At 41.3% G+C, this 24,028-nt stretch overlaps 1 protein-coding gene across 1 annotated transcript in view; it reads left to right on the top strand.

The window, feature by feature from the left end:
• The window catches only part of LOC139763424 (uncharacterized), a 143,964-nt gene that overhangs the window by 75,389 nt on the left and 44,547 nt on the right, over nucleotides 1–24,028 (top strand). The window contains exons 16-18 of the mRNA XM_071689456.1: nucleotides 2,782–2,914; nucleotides 11,247–11,398; nucleotides 19,334–19,438. Of these exons, the coding sequence (XP_071545557.1) occupies nucleotides 2,782–2,914; nucleotides 11,247–11,398; nucleotides 19,334–19,438 (390 nt within the window). The remainder of the gene's footprint in view (nucleotides 1–2,781; nucleotides 2,915–11,246; nucleotides 11,399–19,333; nucleotides 19,439–24,028) is intronic.

Raw genomic sequence — 24,028 nt, 5'->3', positions numbered from 1 at the left:
AATTGAATTTGAAGTAATCACCCAGTATGAAGGAGGAAAAAAAGTTCATGTGATTGCACATGATCTACTGTTGTCCCATTCGTCAGTCTCCGCAATTTTAAAGGACAAAGAAAAAATCATGAAAACATGAAACTGTGAAAGGTTCTGCATGTATGAAGTATGTGATGATTACATAGCAACAACAAGGGTCCATCCACGAAATGGAATAGTCGTTGATGCTATGGATGGAAGATCAAATTGAAAATTGCTAACATAAAGCTTACTAACAATTTAGGTGAAGGTTCACAGCAAGTCATGGTTAGTTCAATAGATTTAAAAGAAGATATATCTTGCATATTGTTCAAATCTTAGGTAAAGCAGCAAGTGCTGGCAAAGGAGCTGCTGAAAAGTTCATTGAAAGTTTGGATGAATCAATCTGTGAACTAAAGAATCTTAAATAAAAGGTGAAAAGAAACTGTAGAGTCATATGATAAAGCTGGTGAAAACAAAAACATGATAATCATGAAAGAAATTGAGTTGGATAGAAGAATGTCGCACAGGTATATGTTTTCTACCTGCCATGCTGACATACGTCGTGACTTACGTCTATTTCGAGATCTGACCAATTAGTCATAATAGAACTTAGATGTATGTCAGGGAGCATCTGTATTAAGCTTGTACATTTTATAGAAAAACCAAGAAAAATATTTCTAAACAGCGAACATTCCAGTCATTACTAATGACTTGTCAGAATTTTTTTTTTCACTTGTATTACAAAATGTGCATTTGCATGTGTAAATAAGGGTAAACTTTAGTAAATACAATTGGTGTATTTATTTATACACATTTATACACAGTGTGGTTTCAGAAGTGGTAGAGGATGTGTGGATCAGGTGTTTGCTTTGAAGAATGTATGTGAGAAATACTTAGAAAAGCAAATGGATTTGTATGTAGCATTTATGGATCTGGAGAAGGCATATGATAGAGTTGATAGAGATGCTCTGTGGAAGGTATTAAGAATATATGGTGTGGGAGGCAAGTTGTTAGAAGCAGTGAAAAGTTTTTATCGAGGATGTAAGGCATGTGTACGTGTAGGAAGAGAGGAAAGTGATTGGTTCTCAGTGAATGTAGGTTTGCGGCAGGGGTGTGTGATGTCTCCATGGTTGTTTAATTTGTTTATGGATGGGGTTGTTAGGGAGGTGAATGCAAGAGTTTTGGAAAGAGGGGCAAGTATGAAGTCTGTTGGGGATGAGAGAGCTTGGGAAGTGAGTCAGTTGTAGTTCGCTGATGATACAGCGCTGGTGGCTGATTCATGTGAGAAACTGCAGAAGCTGGTGACTGAGTTTGGTAAAGTGTGTGAAAGAAGAAAGTTAAGAGTAAATGTGAATAAGAGCAAGGTTATTAGGTACAGTAGGGTTGAGGGTCAAGTCAGTTGGGAGGTGAGTTTGAATGGAGAAAAACTGGAGGAAGTGAAGTGTTTTAGATATCTGGGAGTGGATCTGGCAGTGGATGGAACCATGGAAGTGGAAGTGGATCATAGGGTGGGGGAGGGGGCGAAAATTCTGGGATCCTTGAAGAATGTGTGGAAGTCGAGAACATTATCTCGAAAAGCAAAAATGGGTATGTTTGAAGGAATAGTGGTTCCAACAATGTTGTATGGTTGCGAGGCGTGGACTATGGATAGAGTTGTGCGCAGGAGGATGGATGTGCTGGAAATGAGATGTTTGAGGACAATGTGTGGTGTGAGGTGGTTTGATCGAGTAAGTAACGTAAGGGTAAGAGAGATGTGTGGAAATAAAAAGAGCGTGGTTGAGAGAGCAGAAGAGGGTGTTTTGAAATGGTTTGGTCACATGGAGAGAATGAGTGAGGAAAGATTGACCAAGAGGATATATGTGTCGGAGGTGGAGGGAACGAGGAGAAGAGGGAGACCAAATTGGAGGTGGAAAGATGGAGTGAAAAAGATTTTGTGTGATCGGGGCCTGAACATGCAGGAGGGTGAAAGGAGGGCAAAGAATAGAGTGAATTGGAGCGATGTGGTATACCGGGGCTGACGTGCTGTCAGTGGATTGAATCAAGGCATGTGTATGGGGGTGGGTTGGGCCATTTCTTTCGTCTGTTTCCTTGTGCTACCTCGCAAACGCGGGAGACAGCGACAAAGAAAAAAAAAAAAAAAAAAAGATCATAAAGATTATGGTATTGGAGTTGAAAAATATATTGAGTAATTTAAGTATTCTAATGTTTAAAGAAAAACAATACAAGGTTTTATACGTATTTATGTTCGATTTTCTTTCTGACTCGATATCCTCTTATGACTCAAGTTCTGGCCTCAGATAGTAAAGAATAATGCCAAAATCATTGACTCAGTAATATGTCTATCAATATCTCTGATGCCCTTCTCTCTGGGAACTCCAAAAAGGGGGTAACCATGGCAAAAAACCCAATAATCATTTTCATCTTTAATGTAGGAAGAAGCATAAACCAATTGGACTTATCACACTGTCTTTGGAATTGATGAATCACATGAGTTCTGGGCTGTTGTTTCCCATTCTGCCAGATAATTCTGTTCCTCTCAATGCCACAGTATTTTGCTGTATTTTTATATGGTGTTATGGCCTAGTTATATATTTTGGAATTATGAATTTTGATATGAAAGGATTTGCACTAATTTTATGGTGTTTTTAGTTTTCCACAAGGTTGATTATCTAGAGTAAATAGTGATAATTTAAATGCATGGTGATCACCTTATACCTTGTGTCATCACTCATCACAATCACACTTATATGCCCTCTGATTGTGTTGCAGGCAGTGGTGAGTGGAGGCTTGTCTCTTGGTAGCAGCACTTCCTTGTCACCCCGAGTGGCTTCTCCCAACCCTGATGCTTCCAGCATGCTCAATCCTCACATTCTGCAGCAGCAATCTCGTCTCTCTCCACTCAGTGAGTTATCTTGTTTCCCATATATAATAAGAGTGGGGAAGAGTGAGTATCAGTAAACATTAGGGAGAATAAGATGATTTTTGTAAGGAGGTTAATGAAGTTTGAAAAACAAGAGAACAAGCAGGAACATAGGTGAAGGGGGCAAAAGAGTAAGTGATAACAGGTAGTGATGAAGTGAGAAGGGGATGGAGTGAGTATTTTGAAGGACTGTTGAATATGTTTGATGATGGGGTCAGGTGGCAGGTGTAGAGTGTTTGGATTGTGGTGGTATGCAAAGTGTGAGAGTCATGAGGAGTGGATCAGTGAAGATAGAAGAGGTGGTGAAAGCCTTACATAAGGTGAGATGTAGCATGGCTGCTGGAGTGGATGGTATTGCAGTTAAATTTATTAAGAAGGGAAGCAACTGTTTTTTATTAGTTAGGATTTTCATTTCGTGTATGGATCATGGTGAAGTGTCTGAGGATTGGCTGAATGCATATGTAGTGCCATTGTATATAGGCAGTGGGGATAAAGGTGAGTTTTCAAACTAGAGATATGAGTTTGCTGATATAAGTTGTATGGGAGGGTAGTGATTTAGAGGGTGAAGGCATGAACAGAACATCAGATTAGGGAGGAGCAGTGTGGTTTCAGAAGTGTAGAGGATGTGTGGATCAGTTGTATGCTTTAAAGAGTGTGTGTGAGAGAAATCCTTAGAGAAACAGATGGATTTGTATATGGCATTTATGGAACTGGAGAAAGCATATGATATGGTTGATAGAGATGCCTCATGGAAGGTCTTAAGAATATACAGTATGGGGGAAAGCCACATGAAGCAGTGAGAAGTTTTGATGAAGGGTGTAAGGCATGGTTTGAAGTGAAGGTTGGTTAGCTGAAGGGGTGTGTCATGTCACCTTAGTTGTTTAATGTGTTAATGGTAGGGTGATGAGGGAAGTAAATGTTAAGAGTCTTGGAGAGAGGGGCAAGTATGCAGTCTGTAGGGGAATGAGAGGGCCTGGAAAGTGAGTCAGTTGTTGTTTGCTGATGATACAGCACTGATGGTAGATTTAAGTGAGAAACTGCTGAAGTTGGTGACTGAGTTTGGAAGAGTATGTGAAAGGATGAAGTTAAGAATAGATAAGAATGAAAGCAAGGTTATTAAGTTTAGCTAGGGTTAAGAGACAAGTTAGGTAGGGTGTGGGTTTGAATGGAGAAACAGTGGAGGAAATGAAGTATTTTACATACCTGGTAATGGACTGGTAGCAAATGGAAACATAGAAGCAGAAGTGTCATAGGATGGGGGAGGGGTTGAAGGTTCTGAAAGAGCTGAGGAATTTGTGGAAAGAGATAATTTTATCTGGGAGAGCAAAAATGGGTATATTTGAAGGTATAGTAGTCCTAGCAATATTGTATGGATGTGAGGATGGTCTATAGTTAAGGCTGTACAGAGGAGGGTGGATGTTTTGGAAATATAATGTTTTAGGACAATATGTGGTGTGAAGTGGTTTGATCGAGTAAGTAACAAAAGGGCTAGAGAGGGGGGTGGTAATAAAAGAATATGGTTGAGGGAGGTAAAGTGGGTGTGCTGAAAAGGTGTGGACATAGAGAGACACTGAGTGAGGTATGGTTGACAAAGAGGATACATGTATGAGATTCCTGAACATGCTGGAGGGTGAAATATGCACAAAGGATAAAGTGAATTGGAACGATGTGGTATACAGGGGTTGACTTGATATCAGTGGACTGAACCTGGGCATGTAAAGTGTCCAGGGTAAACCATGGAAAGGTATCTGAAGCATGGTTGTGGATAGGTAGCTGTGGTTTTAGTGTACTACACACAACAGCCAAAGAATGGATGTGTCCTTTCTTGGTCTGTTGCTGGTGCTACCTCACTGACATGGGTAACGGCGATCAAATGTGATAAAAAAGATTCCAGTTATTCATCATTGACGCTGTACTTCTGTGTAAGAGAAGAGCAGAACATAAAAACCAGCTGAATACTAATGCAAACAAGTGACATTAACCCCAGCACCTGATGACCAAAATGCCAAAACCTCATTGCCAGAAAACATTACCTGTAAGTTGCAAATTCTTAGGGTATTACCTAATACTCTCTGTCTCTCTCTCTGTCTCTCTCTCTCTCTCTCTCTCTCTCTCTCTCTCTCTCTCTCTCTCTCTCTCTCTGTCTCTCTCTCTGTCTCTCTCTCTGTCTCTGTCTCTCTCTCTGTCTCTCTCTCTCTGTCTCTCTCTCTCTGTCTCTCTCTCTCTGTCTCTCTCTGTCTCTCTCTCTCTCTCTCTCTCTCTCTCTCTCTCTCTCTCTCTCTCTCTCTCTCTCTCTCTCTCTCTCTCTCTCTCTCTCTCTCTCTCTCTTATCCAGGTTGCAGCCACATGCATTCAGATACCAGCCTGAGTTGTAAGGGAGGATGCAAACTCCTTACTAGGTTCCTTTATCTTTTCCCGCATTTAGAAATTCAAATACAAGAAAGGATGAGTTACCAACCCTCCTCTCCACCTGTTTTAGTCACCATCTACAACATGCAGGAAGGCAGTAGTCTTCCTTCACAATCCCCTGGGATAGGGGAGAATTCAGTAACCTCAAAACATCAATATGGTATTCCTGCACTTTCAAGGATGTGCCACGGTTGGTATTGGGGAAAGGATGGACTTCTTGGGAGACAAAAGTTCTATAAGACTGTACTCTTTCCCAATCACTGACTACAAATAGCATATCCATATGCAGGCAGAGTTCAGTAACTCCAGTATGTTATGTTTTTACTTTTTCATACTTGTTCATCATTTCCTGCATTAACATGGTAGTGCCAGGAAGAGAGAGAAATGGCCTCATTCACTCGCATTCTACCTACTTTGTATACCCCAGTTCAGCCTTCTTACAGAGATAGCATGTCATACCCAGTATCTGCAATAGTCCTTGTTTACTCAGGATCTCCAAAAGGCTCATGCAGCTTAAGACAGGGAAATCCAGACTCCTTTGGAGTGAGAAAGTCTTTATCTAGAATGTACTCCCAGTGAAAGAGACTTGCTAATGATTACCTTTTATTTGCTGTGTAACCTTGCAGATAGAACCCAGTAACACACACACACACACACACACACACACATGAGTTTGAATGGTGAAATGTTTGAGGAAGTGAAGTGTTTTAGATATCTGGGAGTGGACAAGGAAGCGAATGGAACCATGGAAGCAGAAGTGAGTCATAAGGTGGGGAGGTTTTGGGAGCGCTGAAGAATGTGTGGAAAGAGACAACATTATCTGTCAGTGGATTGAATCAAGGCATGTGTATGGGGGTGGGTTGGGCCATTTCTTTCGTCTGTTTCCTTGTGCTACCTCGCAAACGCGGGAGACAGCGACAAAGAAAAAAAAAAAAAAAAAGATCATAAAGATTATGGTATTGGAGTTGAAAAATATATTGAGTAATTTAAGTATTCTAATGTTTAAAGAAAAACAATACAAGGTTTTATACGTATTTATGTTCGATTTTCTTTCTGACTCGATATCCTCTTATGACTCAAGTTCTGGCCTCAGATAGTAAAGAATAATGCCAAAATCATTGACTCAGTAATATGTCTATCAATATCTCTGATGCCCTTCTCTCTGGGAACTCCAAAAAGGGGGTAACCATGGCAAAAAACCCAATAATCATTTTCATCTTTAATGTAGGAAGAAGCATAAACCAATTGGACTTATCACACTGTCTTTGGAATTGATGAATCACATGAGTTCTGGGCTGTTGTTTCCCATTCTGCCAGATAATTCTGTTCCTCTCAATGCCACAGTATTTTGCTGTATTTTTATATGGTGTTATGGCCTAGTTATATATTTTGGAATTATGAATTTTGATATGAAAGGATTTGCACTAATTTTATGGTGTTTTTAGTTTTCCACAAGGTTGATTATCTAGAGTAAATAGTGATAATTTAAATGCATGGTGATCACCTTATACCTTGTGTCATCACTCATCACAATCACACTTATATGCCCTCTGATTGTGTTGCAGGCAGTGGTGAGTGGAGGCTTGTCTCTTGGTAGCAGCACTTCCTTGTCACCCCGAGTGGCTTCTCCCAACCCTGATGCTTCCAGCATGCTCAATCCTCACATTCTGCAGCAGCAATCTCGTCTCTCTCCACTCAGTGAGTTATCTTGTTTCCCATATATAATAAGAGTGGGGAAGAGTGAGTATCAGTAAACATTAGGGAGAATAAGATGATTTTTGTAAGGAGGTTAATGAAGTTTGAAAAACAAGAGAACAAGCAGGAACATAGGTGAAGGGGGCAAAAGAGTAAGTGATAACAGGTAGTGATGAAGTGAGAAGGGGATGGAGTGAGTATTTTGAAGGACTGTTGAATATGTTTGATGATGGGGTCAGGTGGCAGGTGTAGAGTGTTTGGATTGTGGTGGTATGCAAAGTGTGAGAGTCATGAGGAGTGGATCAGTGAAGATAGAAGAGGTGGTGAAAGCCTTACATAAGGTGAGATGTAGCATGGCTGCTGGAGTGGATGGTATTGCAGTTAAATTTATTAAGAAGGGAAGCGACTGTTTTTTATTAGTTAGGATTTTCATTTCGTGTATGGATCATGGTGAAGTGTCTGAGGATTGGCTGAATGCATATGTAGTGCCATTGTATATAGGCAGTGGGGATAAAGGTGAGTTTTCAAACTAGAGATATGAGTTTGCTGATATAAGTTGTATGGGAGGGTAGTGATTTAGAGGGTGAAGGCATGAACAGAACATCAGATTAGGGAGGAGCAGTGTGGTTTCAGAAGTGTAGAGGATGTGTGGATCAGTTGTATGCTTTAAAGAGTGTGTGTGAGAGAAATCCTTAGAGAAACAGATGGATTTGTATATGGCATTTATGGAACTGGAGAAAGCATATGATATGGTTGATAGAGATGCCTCATGGAAGGTCTTAAGAATATACAGTATGGGGGAAAGCCACATGAAGCAGTGAGAAGTTTTGATGAAGGGTGTAAGGCATGGTTTGAAGTGAAGGTTGGTTAGCTGAAGGGGTGTGTCATGTCACCTTAGTTGTTTAATGTGTTAATGGTAGGGTGATGAGGGAAGTAAATGTTAAGAGTCTTGGAGAGAGGGGCAAGTATGCAGTCTGTAGGGGAATGAGAGGGCCTGGAAAGTGAGTCAGTTGTTGTTTGCTGATGATACAGCACTGATGGTAGATTTAAGTGAGAAACTGCTGAAGTTGGTGACTGAGTTTGGAAGAGTATGTGAAAGGATGAAGTTAAGAATAGATAAGAATGAAAGCAAGGTTATTAAGTTTAGCTAGGGTTAAGAGACAAGTTAGGTAGGGTGTGGGTTTGAATGGAGAAACAGTGGAGGAAATGAAGTATTTTACATACCTGGTAATGGACTGGTAGCAAATGGAAACATAGAAGCAGAAGTGTCATAGGATGGGGGAGGGGTTGAAGGTTCTGAAAGAGCTGAGGAATTTGTGGAAAGAGATAATTTTATCTGGGAGAGCAAAAATGGGTATATTTGAAGGTATAGTAGTCCTAGCAATATTGTATGGATGTGAGGATGGTCTATAGTTAAGGCTGTACAGAGGAGGGTGGATGTTTTGGAAATATAATGTTTTAGGACAATATGTGGTGTGAAGTGGTTTGATCGAGTAAGTAACAAAAGGGCTAGAGAGGGGGGTGGTAATAAAAGAATATGGTTGAGGGAGGTAAAGTGGGTGTGCTGAAAAGGTGTGGACATAGAGAGACACTGAGTGAGGTATGGTTGACAAAGAGGATACATGTATGAGATTCCTGAACATGCTGGAGGGTGAAATATGCACAAAGGATAAAGTGAATTGGAACGATGTGGTATACAGGGGTTGACTTGATATCAGTGGACTGAACCTGGGCATGTAAAGTGTCCAGGGTAAACCATGGAAAGGTATCTGAAGCATGGTTGTGGATAGGTAGCTGTGGTTTTAGTGTACTACACACAACAGCCAAAGAATGGATGTGTCCTTTCTTGGTCTGTTGCTGGTGCTACCTCACTGACATGGGTAACGGCGATCAAATGTGATAAAAAAGATTCCAGTTATTCATCATTGACGCTGTACTTCTGTGTAAGAGAAGAGCAGAACATAAAAACCAGCTGAATACTAATGCAAACAAGTGACATTAACCCCAGCACCTGATGACCAAAATGCCAAAACCTCATTGCCAGAAAACATTACCTGTAAGTTGCAAATTCTTAGGGTATTACCTAATACTCTCTCTCTCTCTCTCTCTCTCTCTCTCTCTCTCTCTCTCTCTCTCTCTCTCTCTCTCTCTCTCTCTCTCTCTCTCTCTCTCTCTCTCTCTGTCTCTCTCTCTGTCTCTCTCTCTCTCTCTCTCTCTCTCTCTCTCTCTCTCTCTCTCTCTCTCTCTCTCTCTCTCTCTCTCTCTCTCTCTCTCTCTCTTATCCAGGTTGCAGCCACATGCATTCAGATACCAGCCTGAGTTGTAAGGGAGGATGCAAACTCCTTACTAGGTTCCTTTATCTTTTCCCGCATTTAGAAATTCAAATACAAGAAAGGATGAGTTACCAACCCTCCTCTCCACCTGTTTTAGTCACCATCTACAACATGCAGGAAGGCAGTAGTCTTCCTTCACAATCCCCTGGGATAGGGGAGAATTCAGTAACCTCAAAACATCAATATGGTATTCCTGCACTTTCAAGGATGTGCCACGGTTGGTATTGGGGAAAGGATGGACTTCTTGGGAGACAAAAGTTCTATAAGACTGTACTCTTTCCCAATCACTGACTACAAATAGCATATCCATATGCAGGCAGAGTTCAGTAACTCCAGTATGTTATGTTTTTACTTTTTCATACTTGTTCATCATTTCCTGCATTAACATGGTAGTGCCAGGAAGAGAGAGAAATGGCCTCATTCACTCGCATTCTACCTACTTTGTATACCCCAGTTCAGCCTTCTTACAGAGATAGCATGTCATGCCCAGTATCTGCAATAGTCCTTGTTTACTCAGGATCTCCAAAAGGCTCATGCAGCTTAAGACAGGGAAATCCAGACTCCTTTGGAGTGAGAAAGTCTTTATCTAGAATGTACTCCCAGTGAAAGAGACTTGCTAATGATTACCTTTTATTTGCTGTGTAACCTTGCAGATAGAACCCAGTAACACACACACACACACACACACACACACACACACATGAGTTTGAATGGTGAAATGTTTGAGGAAGTGAAGTGTTTTAGATATCTGGGAGTGGACAAGGAAGCGAATGGAACCATGGAAGCAGAAGTGAGTCATAAGGTGGGGAGGTTTTGGGAGCGCTGAAGAATGTGTGGAAAGAGACAACATTATCTGGGAGTGCATTAGTGAAGTAGCACCTGGAACAAAGAAAGGCCATTTAAAGGGGGTGTAAAAGAGATGGGCTGAGAACGTATTGGCAAACTAATGGAAGAATAAGAAAATGTTTTGGACGAAGGTAGGTAGGGTGAGGAGAACAGAACAACAGATAGGAGTGACCTGGAGTGGAACAGATGGTAAAGTTGTCATTGCAGATTGTACCAGATTATAGTATGGCAAGTGTGGTGCATTTGAGTTGTAGCAGCATGTGAAGTAAGAGTCTTGCCTAGTGTGAGACCATCACAGGAGACGGGGGAATCATAAGTTGATTTTTGGAGGAGAAATAGGATGAATATAGGTTGTAAAAAGCATCCTTACTTGGTTATATCTACCTCACTGGAAAATCCTCTCCAAATCTTAACATTCCAAATGTAAATATAAACAATCTTGAACTGTCCTTTCCAGGATCATAGGGACAGATGTGAAAGTTATTATGAACGTATATAAGTGAACTTTGGTTTTATTATATTTAAGATCCATGGTGTTTCCTTCATATCTATCTATATCTTTGATGCCTGCTCCCTTCAGGAACTCCTTCAAGGGGGTGGCCACATTGAAGGAGGTGGCCACAGCAAAAGAGTCTCCACAACTGGTGAACTCCAATGCAGCATTTTAGTCTTTAGTGCTTCACCCTAAGAAGCCACTGGCAGAGGGCAACTTTAACACAGTGTTTTCTGAGTCTCCTACCTAATGTTTGTACCAAGTACAAGTGCCTAATGTGTCAATGTATCTATCTCTGACACCTGTTCCCACCTGGAACTCTCTCAAGAGGGTGGCCATAACTAATGTGTCTACCTACCTGTAAGCTACATATTTTGTCTGATGTCATATTAGAAGTAATGCATTCTGTTTTTTGTCCCAGTTGAAGAGAAGGTGTATTGGTGTGTACTGCAGCTAAACAGTACAGGATTGATGAGTTTTATGTTTTGAAGTATTCTTATGTTTGTATTTTTAGTCGTTTATTTGTTTTTTTTTTCAGTGTTTGCAAGTGGATCATTGGGCAGTAACCTAAGTGTGAATAATGTTGGAGGAGGTCCTCGCAGGCCCCCTTCACACCAGGAACTAGTCGCTCACACTCAGAGTATTATGCAAAAAGCATTACTCAAACAGGAGTTGGAGAAAGCCAAAGAGGTAAGTAATTTTTCTCTTAGCAAGCATTAAGGAAACACAAGAGCATTTTTGTAAAAGGAAAACAAAGAGTAGTATGAGAAAAAACGTAGAAGGAACTAATAGAGCTAAGGTATTTGCTGACCAAGTTATTTACCCTCTAACTGCTCAGAATATACAGGTATATCTGCTTGCGCAGCTGTCCTGAATATTTATCTATTGATTATACTTGATTTCCGTTTCCCGGATTAATGAGGTGGCGCCAGGAAACAGACAAAGAATGACCCATCCACTCACACATATATGTACATAAATGCCCATACATGCACATATACATACACATACACAGTAATACATATATTCACTTGTATATTCATACTTGCCCTCGTCCATTCCTGGCACCACCCCACTCCACAGGACACAGCATTGGTACCCCCTGCTTCAGTAAGGTAGCACCAAGAAAACAGATGAAAAAGTCACCTTCATTCACACTCAGTCTCTAGCTGTCATGTGTTATGCACTGGAACCACAACTCCCTTTCCACATCCAGGCCTGACAGACCTTTCCATGGCTTACCTTGAACGTTTCACATGCCATAGTTTAGTCCATTGACCATGTCAACCCCAGTATACCACATCGTTCCAATTCATTCTATACCTTGCGTATAGACAAGGGAGCAAATGGGAACTTCAGTGAAGGGCATAAATGGGGAGGTGATAACAAGTAGTGGTGATGTGAGAAGGAGATGGAATGAGTATTTTGAAGGTTTGTTGAATGTGTCTGATAACAGAGTGGCAGATGTAGGGTGTTTTGGTCGAGGTGGTGTGCAAAGTGAGAGGGTTAGGGAAAATGATTTGGTAAACAGAGAAGAGGTAGTAAAAGCTTTGCGGAAGATGAAAGCCGGCAAGGCAGCAGGTTTGGATGGTATTGCAGTGGAATTTATTAAAAAAGGGGGTGACTGTATTGTTGACTGGTTGGTAAGGTTATTTAATGTATGTATGACTCATGGTGAGGTGCCTGAGGATTGGCGGAATGCGTGCATAGTGCCATTGTACAAAGGCAAAGGGGATAAGAGTGAGTGCTCAAATTACAGAGGTATAAGTTTGTTGAGTATTCCTGGTAAATTATATGGGAGGGTATTGATTGAGAGGGTGAAGGCATGTACAGAGCATCAGATTGGGGAAGAGCAGTGCGGTTTCAGAAGTGGTAGAGGATGTGTGGATCAGGTGTTTGCTTTGAAGAATGTATGTGAGAAATACTTAGAAAAGCAAATGGATTTGTATGTAGCATTTATGGATCTGGAGAAGGCATATGATAGAGTTGATAGAGATGCTCTGTGGAAGGTATTAAGAATATATGGTGTGGGAGGCAAGTTGTTAGAAGCAGTGAAAAGTTTTTATCGAGGATGTAAGGCATGTGTACGTGTAGGAAGAGAGGAAAGTGATTGGTTCTCAGTGAATGTAGGTTTGCGGCAGGGGTGTGTGATGTCTCCATGGTTGTTTAATTTGTTTATGGATGGGGTTGTTAGGGAGGTAAATGCAAGAGTCCTGGAAAGAGGGGCAAGTATGAAGTCTGTTGGGGATGAGAGAGCTTGGGAAGTGAGTCAGTTGTTGTTCGCTGATGATACAGCGCTGGTGGCTGATTCATGTGAGAAACTGCAGAAGCTGGTGACTGAGTTTGGTAAAGTGTGTGGAAGAAGAAAGTTAAGAGTAAATGTGAATAAGAGCAAGGTTATTAGGTACAGTAGGGTTGAGGGTCAAGTCAATTGGGAGGTGAGTTTGAATGGAGAAAAACTGGAGGAAGTGAAGTGTTTTAGATATCTGGGAGTGGATCTGTCAGCGGATGGAACCATGGAAGCGGAAGTGGATCATAGGGTGGGGGAGGGGGCGAAAATTTTGGGAGCCTTGAAAAATGTGTGGAAGTCGAGAACATTATCTCGGAAAGCAAAAATGGGTATGTTTGAAGGAATAGTGGTTCCAACAATGTTGTATGGTTGCAAGGCGTGGGCTATGGATAGAGTTGTGCGCAGGAGGATGGATGTGCTGGAAATGAGATGTTTGAGGACAATGTGTGGTGTGAGGTGGTTTGATCGAGTAAGTAACGTAAGGGTAAGAGAGATGTGTGGAAATAAAAAGAGCGTGGTTGAGAGAGCAGAAGAGGGTATTTTGAAATGGTTTGGGCACATGGAGAGAATGAGTGAGGAAAGATTGACCAAGAGGATATATGTGTCGGAGGTGGAGGGAACGAGGAGAAGAGGGAGACCAAATTGGAGGTGGAAAGATGGAGTGAAAAAGATTTTGTGTGATCGGGGCCTGAACATGCAGGAGGGTGTAAGGAGGGCAAGGAATAGAGTGAATTGGAGCGATGTGGTATACAGGGGTTGACGTGCTGTCAGTGGAGTGAATCAAGGCATGTGAAGCGTCTGGGGTAAACCATGGAAAGCTGTGTAGGTATGTATATTTGTGTGTGTGGACGTGTGTATGTACATGTGTATGGGGGGGGGGGTTGGGCCATTTCTTTCGTCTGTTTCCTTGCGCTACCTCGCGAATGCGGGAGACAGCGACAAAGTATAAAAAAAAAAAAAAAACCTTGCATGCCTCTTACCTTCCTGGATTTTCAGTTCCCAATTGCTCAAAATACTTTTCAGTCCATTCTTCCACCTCCAATGTGGTCTCTCGCTTCTCCTTGTTCCCTCCACCTCTGACACATATACCCTCTTTGTCAACCTTTCCTCACTCATTCTCTTCATATGTCCAAACCATTTCAACACAACCTCTTCTGCTCTTTCGGCCACACTTTTCATTTCCATGCATCTCACTTATCCTTTCATTACTTACTCAATCAGACCACCTCACACCACTTATTGTTCTCATACATTTAATTTACAGCACATCCACCCTTCGCACAACCCTATCTATAGCCCATGCCTTGCAACCATATAATATTGTTGGAACTACTATCCCTTCAAGCTTCCCAACTTTTCTCTCCAAGATATCGTTCTGTCTTTCCACACATTCTGTATCGTCTTAAAAACAATAGTGCAAGAGGAATTGCTTCTTTTACCGTGAAATTGTTTAGAATAGTTCCTCTGTACATCTCACGGTCTGCAGTGATGATGCACTTGCATTTTAATTGATGATTTAGGGGTAGGGGTGTCTTTGATATCTGATATGTTTTCAGATGGGTATTTAGGTGCCTAGTGACATCCATGGATAAGATGTGAAATTACACTTCAGCTTGGAATTTAAATTGGGAATTAAATATTTAGACTCGTGATGGTGGCACAGTGCTTCATACCACAGAATACCATGATAGTGGCATGGCTTGATGAGAAGGTGAAAGATCATTTACATCACCCAAGGCTTTTAAGAATATCATTTATATTGACACTCATTTGCTTGTCAGCTTTGATCATCATTAGAGAGGTTGTGAGGAAACAAACAAAACTAATGCAGAGACATGCAGCTGGAGTTTGGTGATGCAGGGCCCATGTGAGAAGGTTAACTATGCTCCCACACTTGCAGTCACCCTGCTTGCTATACATGTGATTTTTTTTTTTTTTTTTTTTATTTACATACCTTCCATGGGTACTATATCTTGCTATTGATGCTCTTGGACACACAGGCAGTAATGCATGATTGAGCCTCACAGTGTAAAGAAAAATGAACTTTGATGCCATTAAAACAACAGTTTGAGGAAGGGAAGATGGAATGTGAAATATATCTTGTACACCAAAGTAAGAGAGGGTACAAAAGACTAGATATGAGGGTAGGACATTCTGGAAGGATGATGAAGTATGATATCTCAAATTGTATGTGGATGAGTGCTGAAAGTAAGATAAATTGAATGAGCTCTGTGGAGAATAATTAAAGAAAATGAGTAATTGGGTGTGGTATATACATAAAAAAGTATTATAACCTGTTTAGATGTATTTATTTATTATACTTTGTCGCTGTCTCCTGTGTTAGCGAGGTAGTGCAAGGAAACAGATGAAAGAATGGCCCAACCCACCCACATACAACATGTATATACATACATGTCCACACACGCACATATACATACCTATACATTTCAACGTATACATATATGTAATCACACAGACATATACATATATACACATGTACATAATTCATACTGTCTGCCCTTATTCATTCCTGTTGCCACCCCACTACACATGAAATGACAACCCCCTCCCCCCTCATGTGCGCGAGGTAGTGCTAGGAAAAGACAACAAAGGCCACATTCGTTCACACTCAGTCTCTAGCTGTCATGTATAATGCACCGAAACCACAGCTCCCTTTCCACATCCAGGCTCCACAAAACTTTCCATGGTTTACCCCAGACACTTTACATGCCATGGTTCAATCCATTGACAGCACGTCGACCCCGGTATACCACATCATTCCAGTTCACTCTATTCCTTGCATGCCTTTCACCCTCGTGCATGTTCAGGTCCCGATCTCTCAGAATCTTTTTCACTTCATCTTTCCACCTCCAATTTGGTCTCCCACTTCTCCTTGTTCCCTCCACCTTTGACACATATATCCTCTTTGTCAATCTCTCCTCACTCATTCTCTCCATGTGACCAAACTATTCCAAAATACCCTCTTCTGCTCTCTCAACCACACTCTTTTTATTAGCACACATCTCTCTTACCCTTTCATTACTTACTCGATCAAACCACCTCACACCACATATTGTCCTCAAACATCTCATTTCCAGCACATCCACTCTCCTCCGCACAACTCTATCTATTGCCCACGCCTTGCAACCATATAACATTGTTGGAACCACTATTCCTTCAAACATACCCATTTTTGCTTTCCAAGATAACATTCTCGACTTCCACACATTTTTCATTGCTCTCAGAACTTTCGCCCCCTCCCCCACCCTATGATTCACTTCTGCTTCCATGGTTCCATCCGCTGTCAAATCCACTCCCAGATATCTAAAACACTTCACTTCCTCCAGTTTTTCTCCATTCAAAATTACCTCCCAGTTGACTTGTCCCTCAACCCTACTGTACCTAATAACCTTGCTCTTATTCACATTTACTCTCAGCTTTCTTCTTTCACACACTTTACCAAACGCAGTTACCAGCTTCTGCAGTTTCTCACTCGAATCAGCCACCAGCGCTGTATCATCAGCAAACAACAACTGACTCACTTCCCATGCTCTCTCATCCACAACAGACTGCATACTTCCCCTCTTTCCAAAACTCTTTCCAACCCCATTCATAAACAAATTAAACGGCCATGGAGACATCATGCACCCCTGCCGCAAACTGACATTCACTGAGAACCAATCACTTTCATCTCTTCCTACTCGTACACATGCCTTACATCCTTGATAAAAACTTTTCACTGCTTCCAACAACTTGCCTCCCACACCATATATTCTTAATACTTTCCACAGAGTATCTCTATCAACTCTATCATATGCCTTCTCCAGATCCATAAATGCTACATACAAATCCATTTGCTTTTCTAAGTATTTCTCACATACATTCTTCAAAGCAAACACCTGATCCACACATCCTCTACCACTTCTAAAACCACACCTCTCTTCCCCAATCTGATGCTCTGCACATTCCTTCACCCTCTCAATCAATACCCTCCCATATAATTTCCCAGGAATACTCAAGAAACTTATACCTCTGTAATTTGAGCACTCTCTCTTATCCCCTTTGCCTTTGTACAGTGGCACTGTGAAAGCATTCCGCCAAATCTCACGCACCTCACCATGAGTCATACATACATTAAATAACCTTACCAGCCAGTCAACAATACAGTCACCCCCTTTTTTAATAAATTCCACTGCAATACCATCCAAACCTGCTGCCTTGCCAGCTTTCATCTTCTGCAAAGCATTTACTACCTCTTCTCTGTTTACCAAATCATTTTCCCTAAGCCTTTCACTTTGCACACCACCTCGACCAAAACACCCTATATCTGCCACTCTATCATCAAACACATTCAACAAACCTTCAAAATACTCACTCCATCTCCTCCTCACATCACCACTACTTGTTATCACCTCCCCTTTAGTCCCCTTCACTGATGTTCCCATTTGTTCCCTTGTCACGCACTTTATTTACCTCCTTCTAGAACATCTTTTTATTCTCCCTAAAATTTAATGATACTCTCTCACCCCAACTCTCATTTGCCCTCTTTTTCACCTCTTGCACCCTTTTCTTGACCTCCTGTCTCTTCCTTTTATACACCTCCCACTCATTTGCATTATTTCCTTGCAAAAATCATCCAGATGCCTCACTCTTCTCTTTCACTAATAATCTTTCTTCTTCATCCCACCACTCACTACCCTTTCTAATCTGCCCACCTCCCACGCTTCTCATGCCACAAGCATCTTTTGCGCAAGCCATCTCTGCTTCCCTAAATACATCTCATTCCTCCCCCACTCCCCTTATGTCCTTTGTTCTCACCTTTTTCCATTCTGTACTCATTCTCTTCTGGTACTTACTCACACAAGCCTCCTTCCCAAGCTTTCTTACTTTCACCACTCTCTTCACCCCAACATTCTCTCTTCTTTTCTGAAAACCTCTACAAATCTTCACCTTCACCTACACAAGATAATGATCCCTCCAGTTGCACCTCTCAGCACATTAACATCCAAAAGTCTCTCTTTCACACGCCTGTTAATTAACACGTAATCCAATAACGCTCTCTGGCCATCTCTCCTACTTACATACGTATACTTATATATATATATCTCTTTTTAAGCCAGGTATTCCCAGTCACCAGTCCTTTTTCAGCACATAAATTTACAAGCTCGTCACCATTTCCATTTACAACACTGAACACCCCATGTACACCAATTATTCCCTCAACTGCCACATTACTCACCCCTGCATTCAAATCACCCATCACTGTAACCCGGTCTCGTGCATCAAAACTACTAACACACTCACTCAGCTGCTCCCAAAACACTTGCCTCTCACGATCTTTCTTCTCATGCCCAGTTGCATATGCACCAATAATCACCTATCTCTCTCCATCCACTTTCAGTTTTACCCATATCAATCTAGAGTTTACTTTCTCACACTCTTATCACATACTCCCACCACTCCTGTTTCAGTAGTGCTACTCCTTCCCTTGCTCTTGTCCTCTTACTAACCCCTGACTTTACTCCCAAGACATTCCCAAACGACTCGTCCCCTTTATCCTTGAGCTTCATTTCACTCAGAGCCAAAACATCCAGGTTCCTTTCCTCAGACATACTTCCTATCTCACCTTTTTTCTCATCTTGGTTACATCCACACACATTTAGACACCCCAATCTGAGCCTTCAAGGAGGGTGAGCACTCCCCGCGTGACTCCTTCTTCTGTTTCCCCTTTCAGAAAGTTAAGATACAAGGAGGGGAGGGTTTCTAGCCCCCCCTCTCCTGTCCCCTTTAGTCGCCTTCTACAACACATGGGGAGTGCGTGGGAAATATTCTTTCTCCCCTATTTGTTCCATATTTGTATAAAATGGAACAGTAATAGGTGTGCCTGTTTTACTGCAGGTAGCTTACATTTTTGAAGAAATGAATGTGAATGTGAAATTGTTGGGGTGTGTGTGTGTCAAGAAGAGAGTGGTTGACAATGTAGATGGAATTATGAGTAAGTATGAATGGAGGAAGAGGCTTTAGAAAAATGTGTTGTAAAGTATGTAAAGCAGAGTATTGTAGACAAGGTGGAAGGATAATATGGAAGTATTGATGTTAGAGGAATGTTTCATTGGACGAATCTGTAAGAATACGCAAAAGTCATTGTTTGAAAGACAGTCTGTTTTAGTCAACCTGTCTTGCAATGGTTGAGGCTTAGGTGTATAGGATACAGAAAAAGAAATAGAAATTATTTCCCAATCCTGTCTAAGTGTCGGGTGCATTCAAATTAGGTCTTTGCTCAAGTTGAAAACATGACATTTCAACTAATATTATCAATTACTTGGATGTTTCAGAAACACCGCAAACGTGAAGCTGAAAGAGCACGATCTCCAAATCCCAATGCATCCATAAACGTCTCTGGAGTTGGCTCCATGTCCATACCTTCCAGCGTAAGCAAGGTTGATATCTTAAGTTTTGTATAGTATATATTAGAAATGAAATGCTTGAGGACGGTATTGTTGTGAATGTAAATGGTGAAGAGCTTGTGGATTTGTGTGCTAAAAGAAAAGACTGGTGATTGGGAATACCTGGTTTAAAAAGAGAGATATACATAAGTTTATGTATGTGAGTAGGAGAGATGGTCAAAGGGCATTATTAGATTACACATTAATTGATAGGCATGTAAGAGAGACTTTTAGATGTTAATGTGCTGAGAGGGGCAGCTGGTGGGATGTCTGATCACTGTCTTGAGGAGGGGAAGGTGAAGATTTGTAGAGGTTTCCAATAAAGAAGTGAAAATGTTGGGAGAGAAGAAAGTTGTGAGAACAAGTGAGCTTGGAAAGGAGACTTGTGTGAGGAAGTACCAGGAGAGACTTGGTGTAGAATGGCAAAAGATGAGAGTGAATGATGTTGGGGGAGTGGTTGAGGAATGGGATGTATTTAGGGAAGCAGTGATGGCATGTGGCATGAGAAGGGTGGGAGGTGGGCACATTAGAAAGGGTAGTGAGTGATGGGATGAAGAAGTAAAGTTGTTAGTGAAAGAGAAAAGAAGCATTTGGACGATACTTACAAGGAAGGAGTGCAAATGACTGGGGGATGTATAAAAGAAAGTGGTGGGATATCAAGAGGAAGGTGCAAGGGTTGAAAAATGAGGGTTGGAGTGGAGAGAATATCAGAAAACTTAAGGGGAAAATATAAGGATGTTTTGTAAGGAGGTAAATACCGTGCATAAGACAAAAGAACAAATGGGAACATCAGTGAAGGGGGCAAGGGAGATGTGATAACACTTATTGAAGTGAGAAGGAGATGGAGTGAGCATTTTGAATGTTTGTTGAATGTGTTTGATGATAGAGTGGCAGATATAGGGTGTTTTGGTCGGGTGGTGTGTGAAGTGAGAGCGTCAGGGAGAATTGGTTTGGTTAAGAGAGAAGAGATAATGAAAGCTTTGCAGAAGATGAAATCTGACATGGCAGCGGGTTTGGATAGTGTTGCAATGGAATTTATTAAGAAAGGGGGTGAATGTGTTGTTGATTGGTTGATAAGGATATTCAGTGTATGTATGGATCATGGTGAATTGCCCTATCATTGGCGGAATGAATGTATAGTGCCATTGTACAAAGGCAGATGGGATAATGGTGAGTGTTCAAACAACAGAGGCATAAGTTTGTTGAGTATCCCTGGAAAATTGTATGGGAGGGTATTGATTGAGAGGGTGAAGGCGTGTACAGAGCATCAGATTAGGGAGGAGCAGTGTGGTTTCAGAAGTGGTAGAGGATGTGTGGATCAGGTGTTTGCTTTGAAGAATGTGTTTGTGAAATATTTAGAAAAACAGATGGATTAGTATGTAGCATTTATGGATCTGGAGAAAGCTTATGATAGGGTTGATAGAGATGCTTTGTGGAAGGTCTTAAGAGTGTATAGTATGGGAGGTAAGCCGCTGGAAGCAGTTAAAAGGTTTTATCAAGGATGTTTGGCATGTGTACGAGCCGAAAGAGAGGAGAGTGACTGGTTCCCAGTGAAGGTCAGTCTGTGGCAGGGGTGTGTGATATCTACATGGTTGTTTAATTTGTATATGGATGGGGTGGTTGGGGAGGTTGTGCAAGAGCTTTAGAGAGAGGGGCAAGTATTCCATCTGTTAAGGATGAGAGGGCCTGGAGAGTAAGTCAGTTGCTGTTTGCTGATGATACTGCACTGGTGGCTGAATCAAGTGAGAAACTGCAGAAGTTGATGACCGAGTTTAGAAAAGTTTGTGAAAGGAAAAAGCTGAGTGTAAATGTGAATAAGAACAAGGTTATTAGGTTCATTAGGGTTGAGGGACAAGTTAATTGGGATGAAAGTTTGAGCAGAGAAAGGTTGAAAGAAGTGTTTTAGATATCTGGGAGTGGACTTAGGGGCAGATGGAACCATGGAAGCGGAAGTGAGTCACAGGGTAGGTTCTGGGAGCAATGAAGAATATGTGGAAGGGGAGAACGTTATCTTTTGAGAGCAATAATGATTATGTTTGAAGGAATAGTAGTTCCAACAATGTTATTTGGAGGTGAGGTATGGGCTGTAGATAGGGTTATATGGAGAAGGTTGGATGTGTTGGAAATGAAATGTTTGAGGATAGTATGTGGTGTGAGGTGGTTTGATAAAGTAAATAATGAAAGGGTAAGAGAGATATGTGGAAATAAAAAAAAAAAGTGTGGTTGAGAGAGCAGAGGAGGATGTGTTGAAATGGTTTGGACATGAAGAGAATGAGTGAGGAAAGATTGACAAAGAAGACATATGTGTCATAGGTGGAGAGAAGAGGGAGAAGCAGACCAAATTGGAGGTGGAAGGATGGAGTGAAAAAGATTTTGATTGATAAAGTCCTGAACATACACGAGGATGAGAGGCATGCAAGGAATAGAGTGAATTGGAACAATGTGGTATACTGGGTTTGATGTGCTGACAAAGGACTGAACCAGGACATGTGAAGCATCTTGGGTAAACCAGGGAAAGGTTTGTGGGGCCTGGATGTGGCTAGGAAGATGTGGTTTCAGTGCATTACATATGACAGCTAGAGACTGAGTGTGAATGAATGTGGCCTTTTTGTATGTTTTCCTGACACTACCTCGCTGAAGAGGAGGGTAGCGATGCTGTTTCCTGTCTGATGGAGTAGCAACAGGAATGGATGAAGGCAAGCAAGTATGACTATGTACATGTGTATATATGTATATGTCTGTGTATGTGTATTTATATGTTTGTGTATGTTGATATGTATATGTGTGAATATGGGTGTTTATGTATATATATGCGTATATGAATGGTAGGGCCATTCTTTGTCTGTTTCCTTGCGCTACCTCACTGATGTGGGAAACAGCGATTAAGTATAATGAATAAATATAATGTGTGTGTCTGTGTGTGTGTGTGTGTTTGTGTAAACATGAAACATTACTTAGAAATATCAGCCACAAACCAACCACACCCCTAAACTGAAAAGTTATGAAAAGTCTCCACATAATCTGTCCTGTAACAACTGCGTACCTACCTTTCACTCCCACTGATACAAGCAGTGCAGTGAAAGTCTTAGGGAGCTCTCCTGCTACAGTCCTTGACATCATATCAAACTTTTACATAAAACACTCGGGCCCTTTTGCATTCCAAGCACTTAAAGATATCTTCAACCACTGTTGGCAACACAATAAGATCCCTAACGTCTGGCAACTTCCTAACATAATACTTATACTGAAATCACCCAAACCACCTAACTCCTCTTCCTTCAACCACTCTATATCACTTCAGTCCTTATTATCCCAGCAGTACATGAATTTATTCACAACAAAATCAAACAAAACTTCTCACTTTCACCAACACAGCAGGGCTTCAGAACCAAACAGTGTACTATCACACTACATACTGAGGTCAGACAACTTATCTTAGATGAATTCAGCAAACCACAAATCACAGTACTAGTGGCAGTAGACATCACCAAAGCATTTGACTCTGTTCCCTAACACAGCCTCACAAAAGATACTTTACACCACCCTTCACAGCAATGACAGAAAGTGGTTGGCCAGTTTCACAGCTAACTTCCATGTCAGAGTTACTTACAGTGGCTTTGCCTCAAGCAAACCCTAACTTGAAGATCTTTTGTTATGCAGACATCACAGTCACATTACATTACCTTGATGCCACAGTAGCATCATCAGACAAGCAGAATTACATTATACAGATGGAACAGTGGCTCACTTAGAACGTAGTGTATGCATATCCACAGAAGTCTTCAATCACTCTTGTAACCGTAGACAGGCACAGATCCAGCTCCTACTCTTCATTTAACCTGAATGGACAGTTCTCCTACTGATCAAAACACCAACTATTCAAGGCATTACAGATGTCACACACATGACATTTACTTCTCACACAAATAACATCAACACAAAAGCAACACACAGAGTAAATGCTCTGACATCAGATTTGGTTAAGAAAAAAATCCCTCAGCATACTCTACAAATGATTCATCAGCTATACTTTAAACTGTGCCTCAACTGTCTTATCTTCCACCCTCTCAAGAATAAACATAAAGTTGCAAATCACTCAAAATAGTGCATTCAAAATAATCACTGGTTGCTGGGGACCCCCAAACACTCAACATGTAAAGCATGAAACAAAGATCCTATTATTACAGTCATCCCAACATACTCAGCACCTGAGTTCTATGCAACAGCATTAAACTCCTCCAATCCAATCCACATCTCTAACCACCTACCAACCCTCAAGTAGAACTAGAAAGCTTACACCTATTTCAGACTTCTGTAGCCTCAGCTCACTAATCCCTCCAACCCGAACGAATAGAATGCTGACAAAACACATGTACACTGAAATAACCCAACATGTGGTAAATAGTCAACCTCCCAACTCAGTCTTAAACTCCATCCCCCCTAGACATACACTCATCAGAAACCAAATTCCCTGGACAGACATGAGTCATTTTCCTGCTTCCAGTCCAGACATATCCCCTACAACACTATGAACACAGTTTCAACACATCCAAAGATCCCTCATGTTTACAATGCATCTCTTTG

Source organism: Panulirus ornatus, chromosome 3, assembly GCF_036320965.1.
Source record: "Panulirus ornatus isolate Po-2019 chromosome 3, ASM3632096v1, whole genome shotgun sequence".
NCBI lineage: Eukaryota > Metazoa > Arthropoda > Malacostraca > Decapoda > Palinuridae > Panulirus > Panulirus ornatus.
The sequence above is the reverse complement of the archived record's forward strand: the minus strand, read 5'-3'. Positions and strand labels throughout refer to the sequence as shown.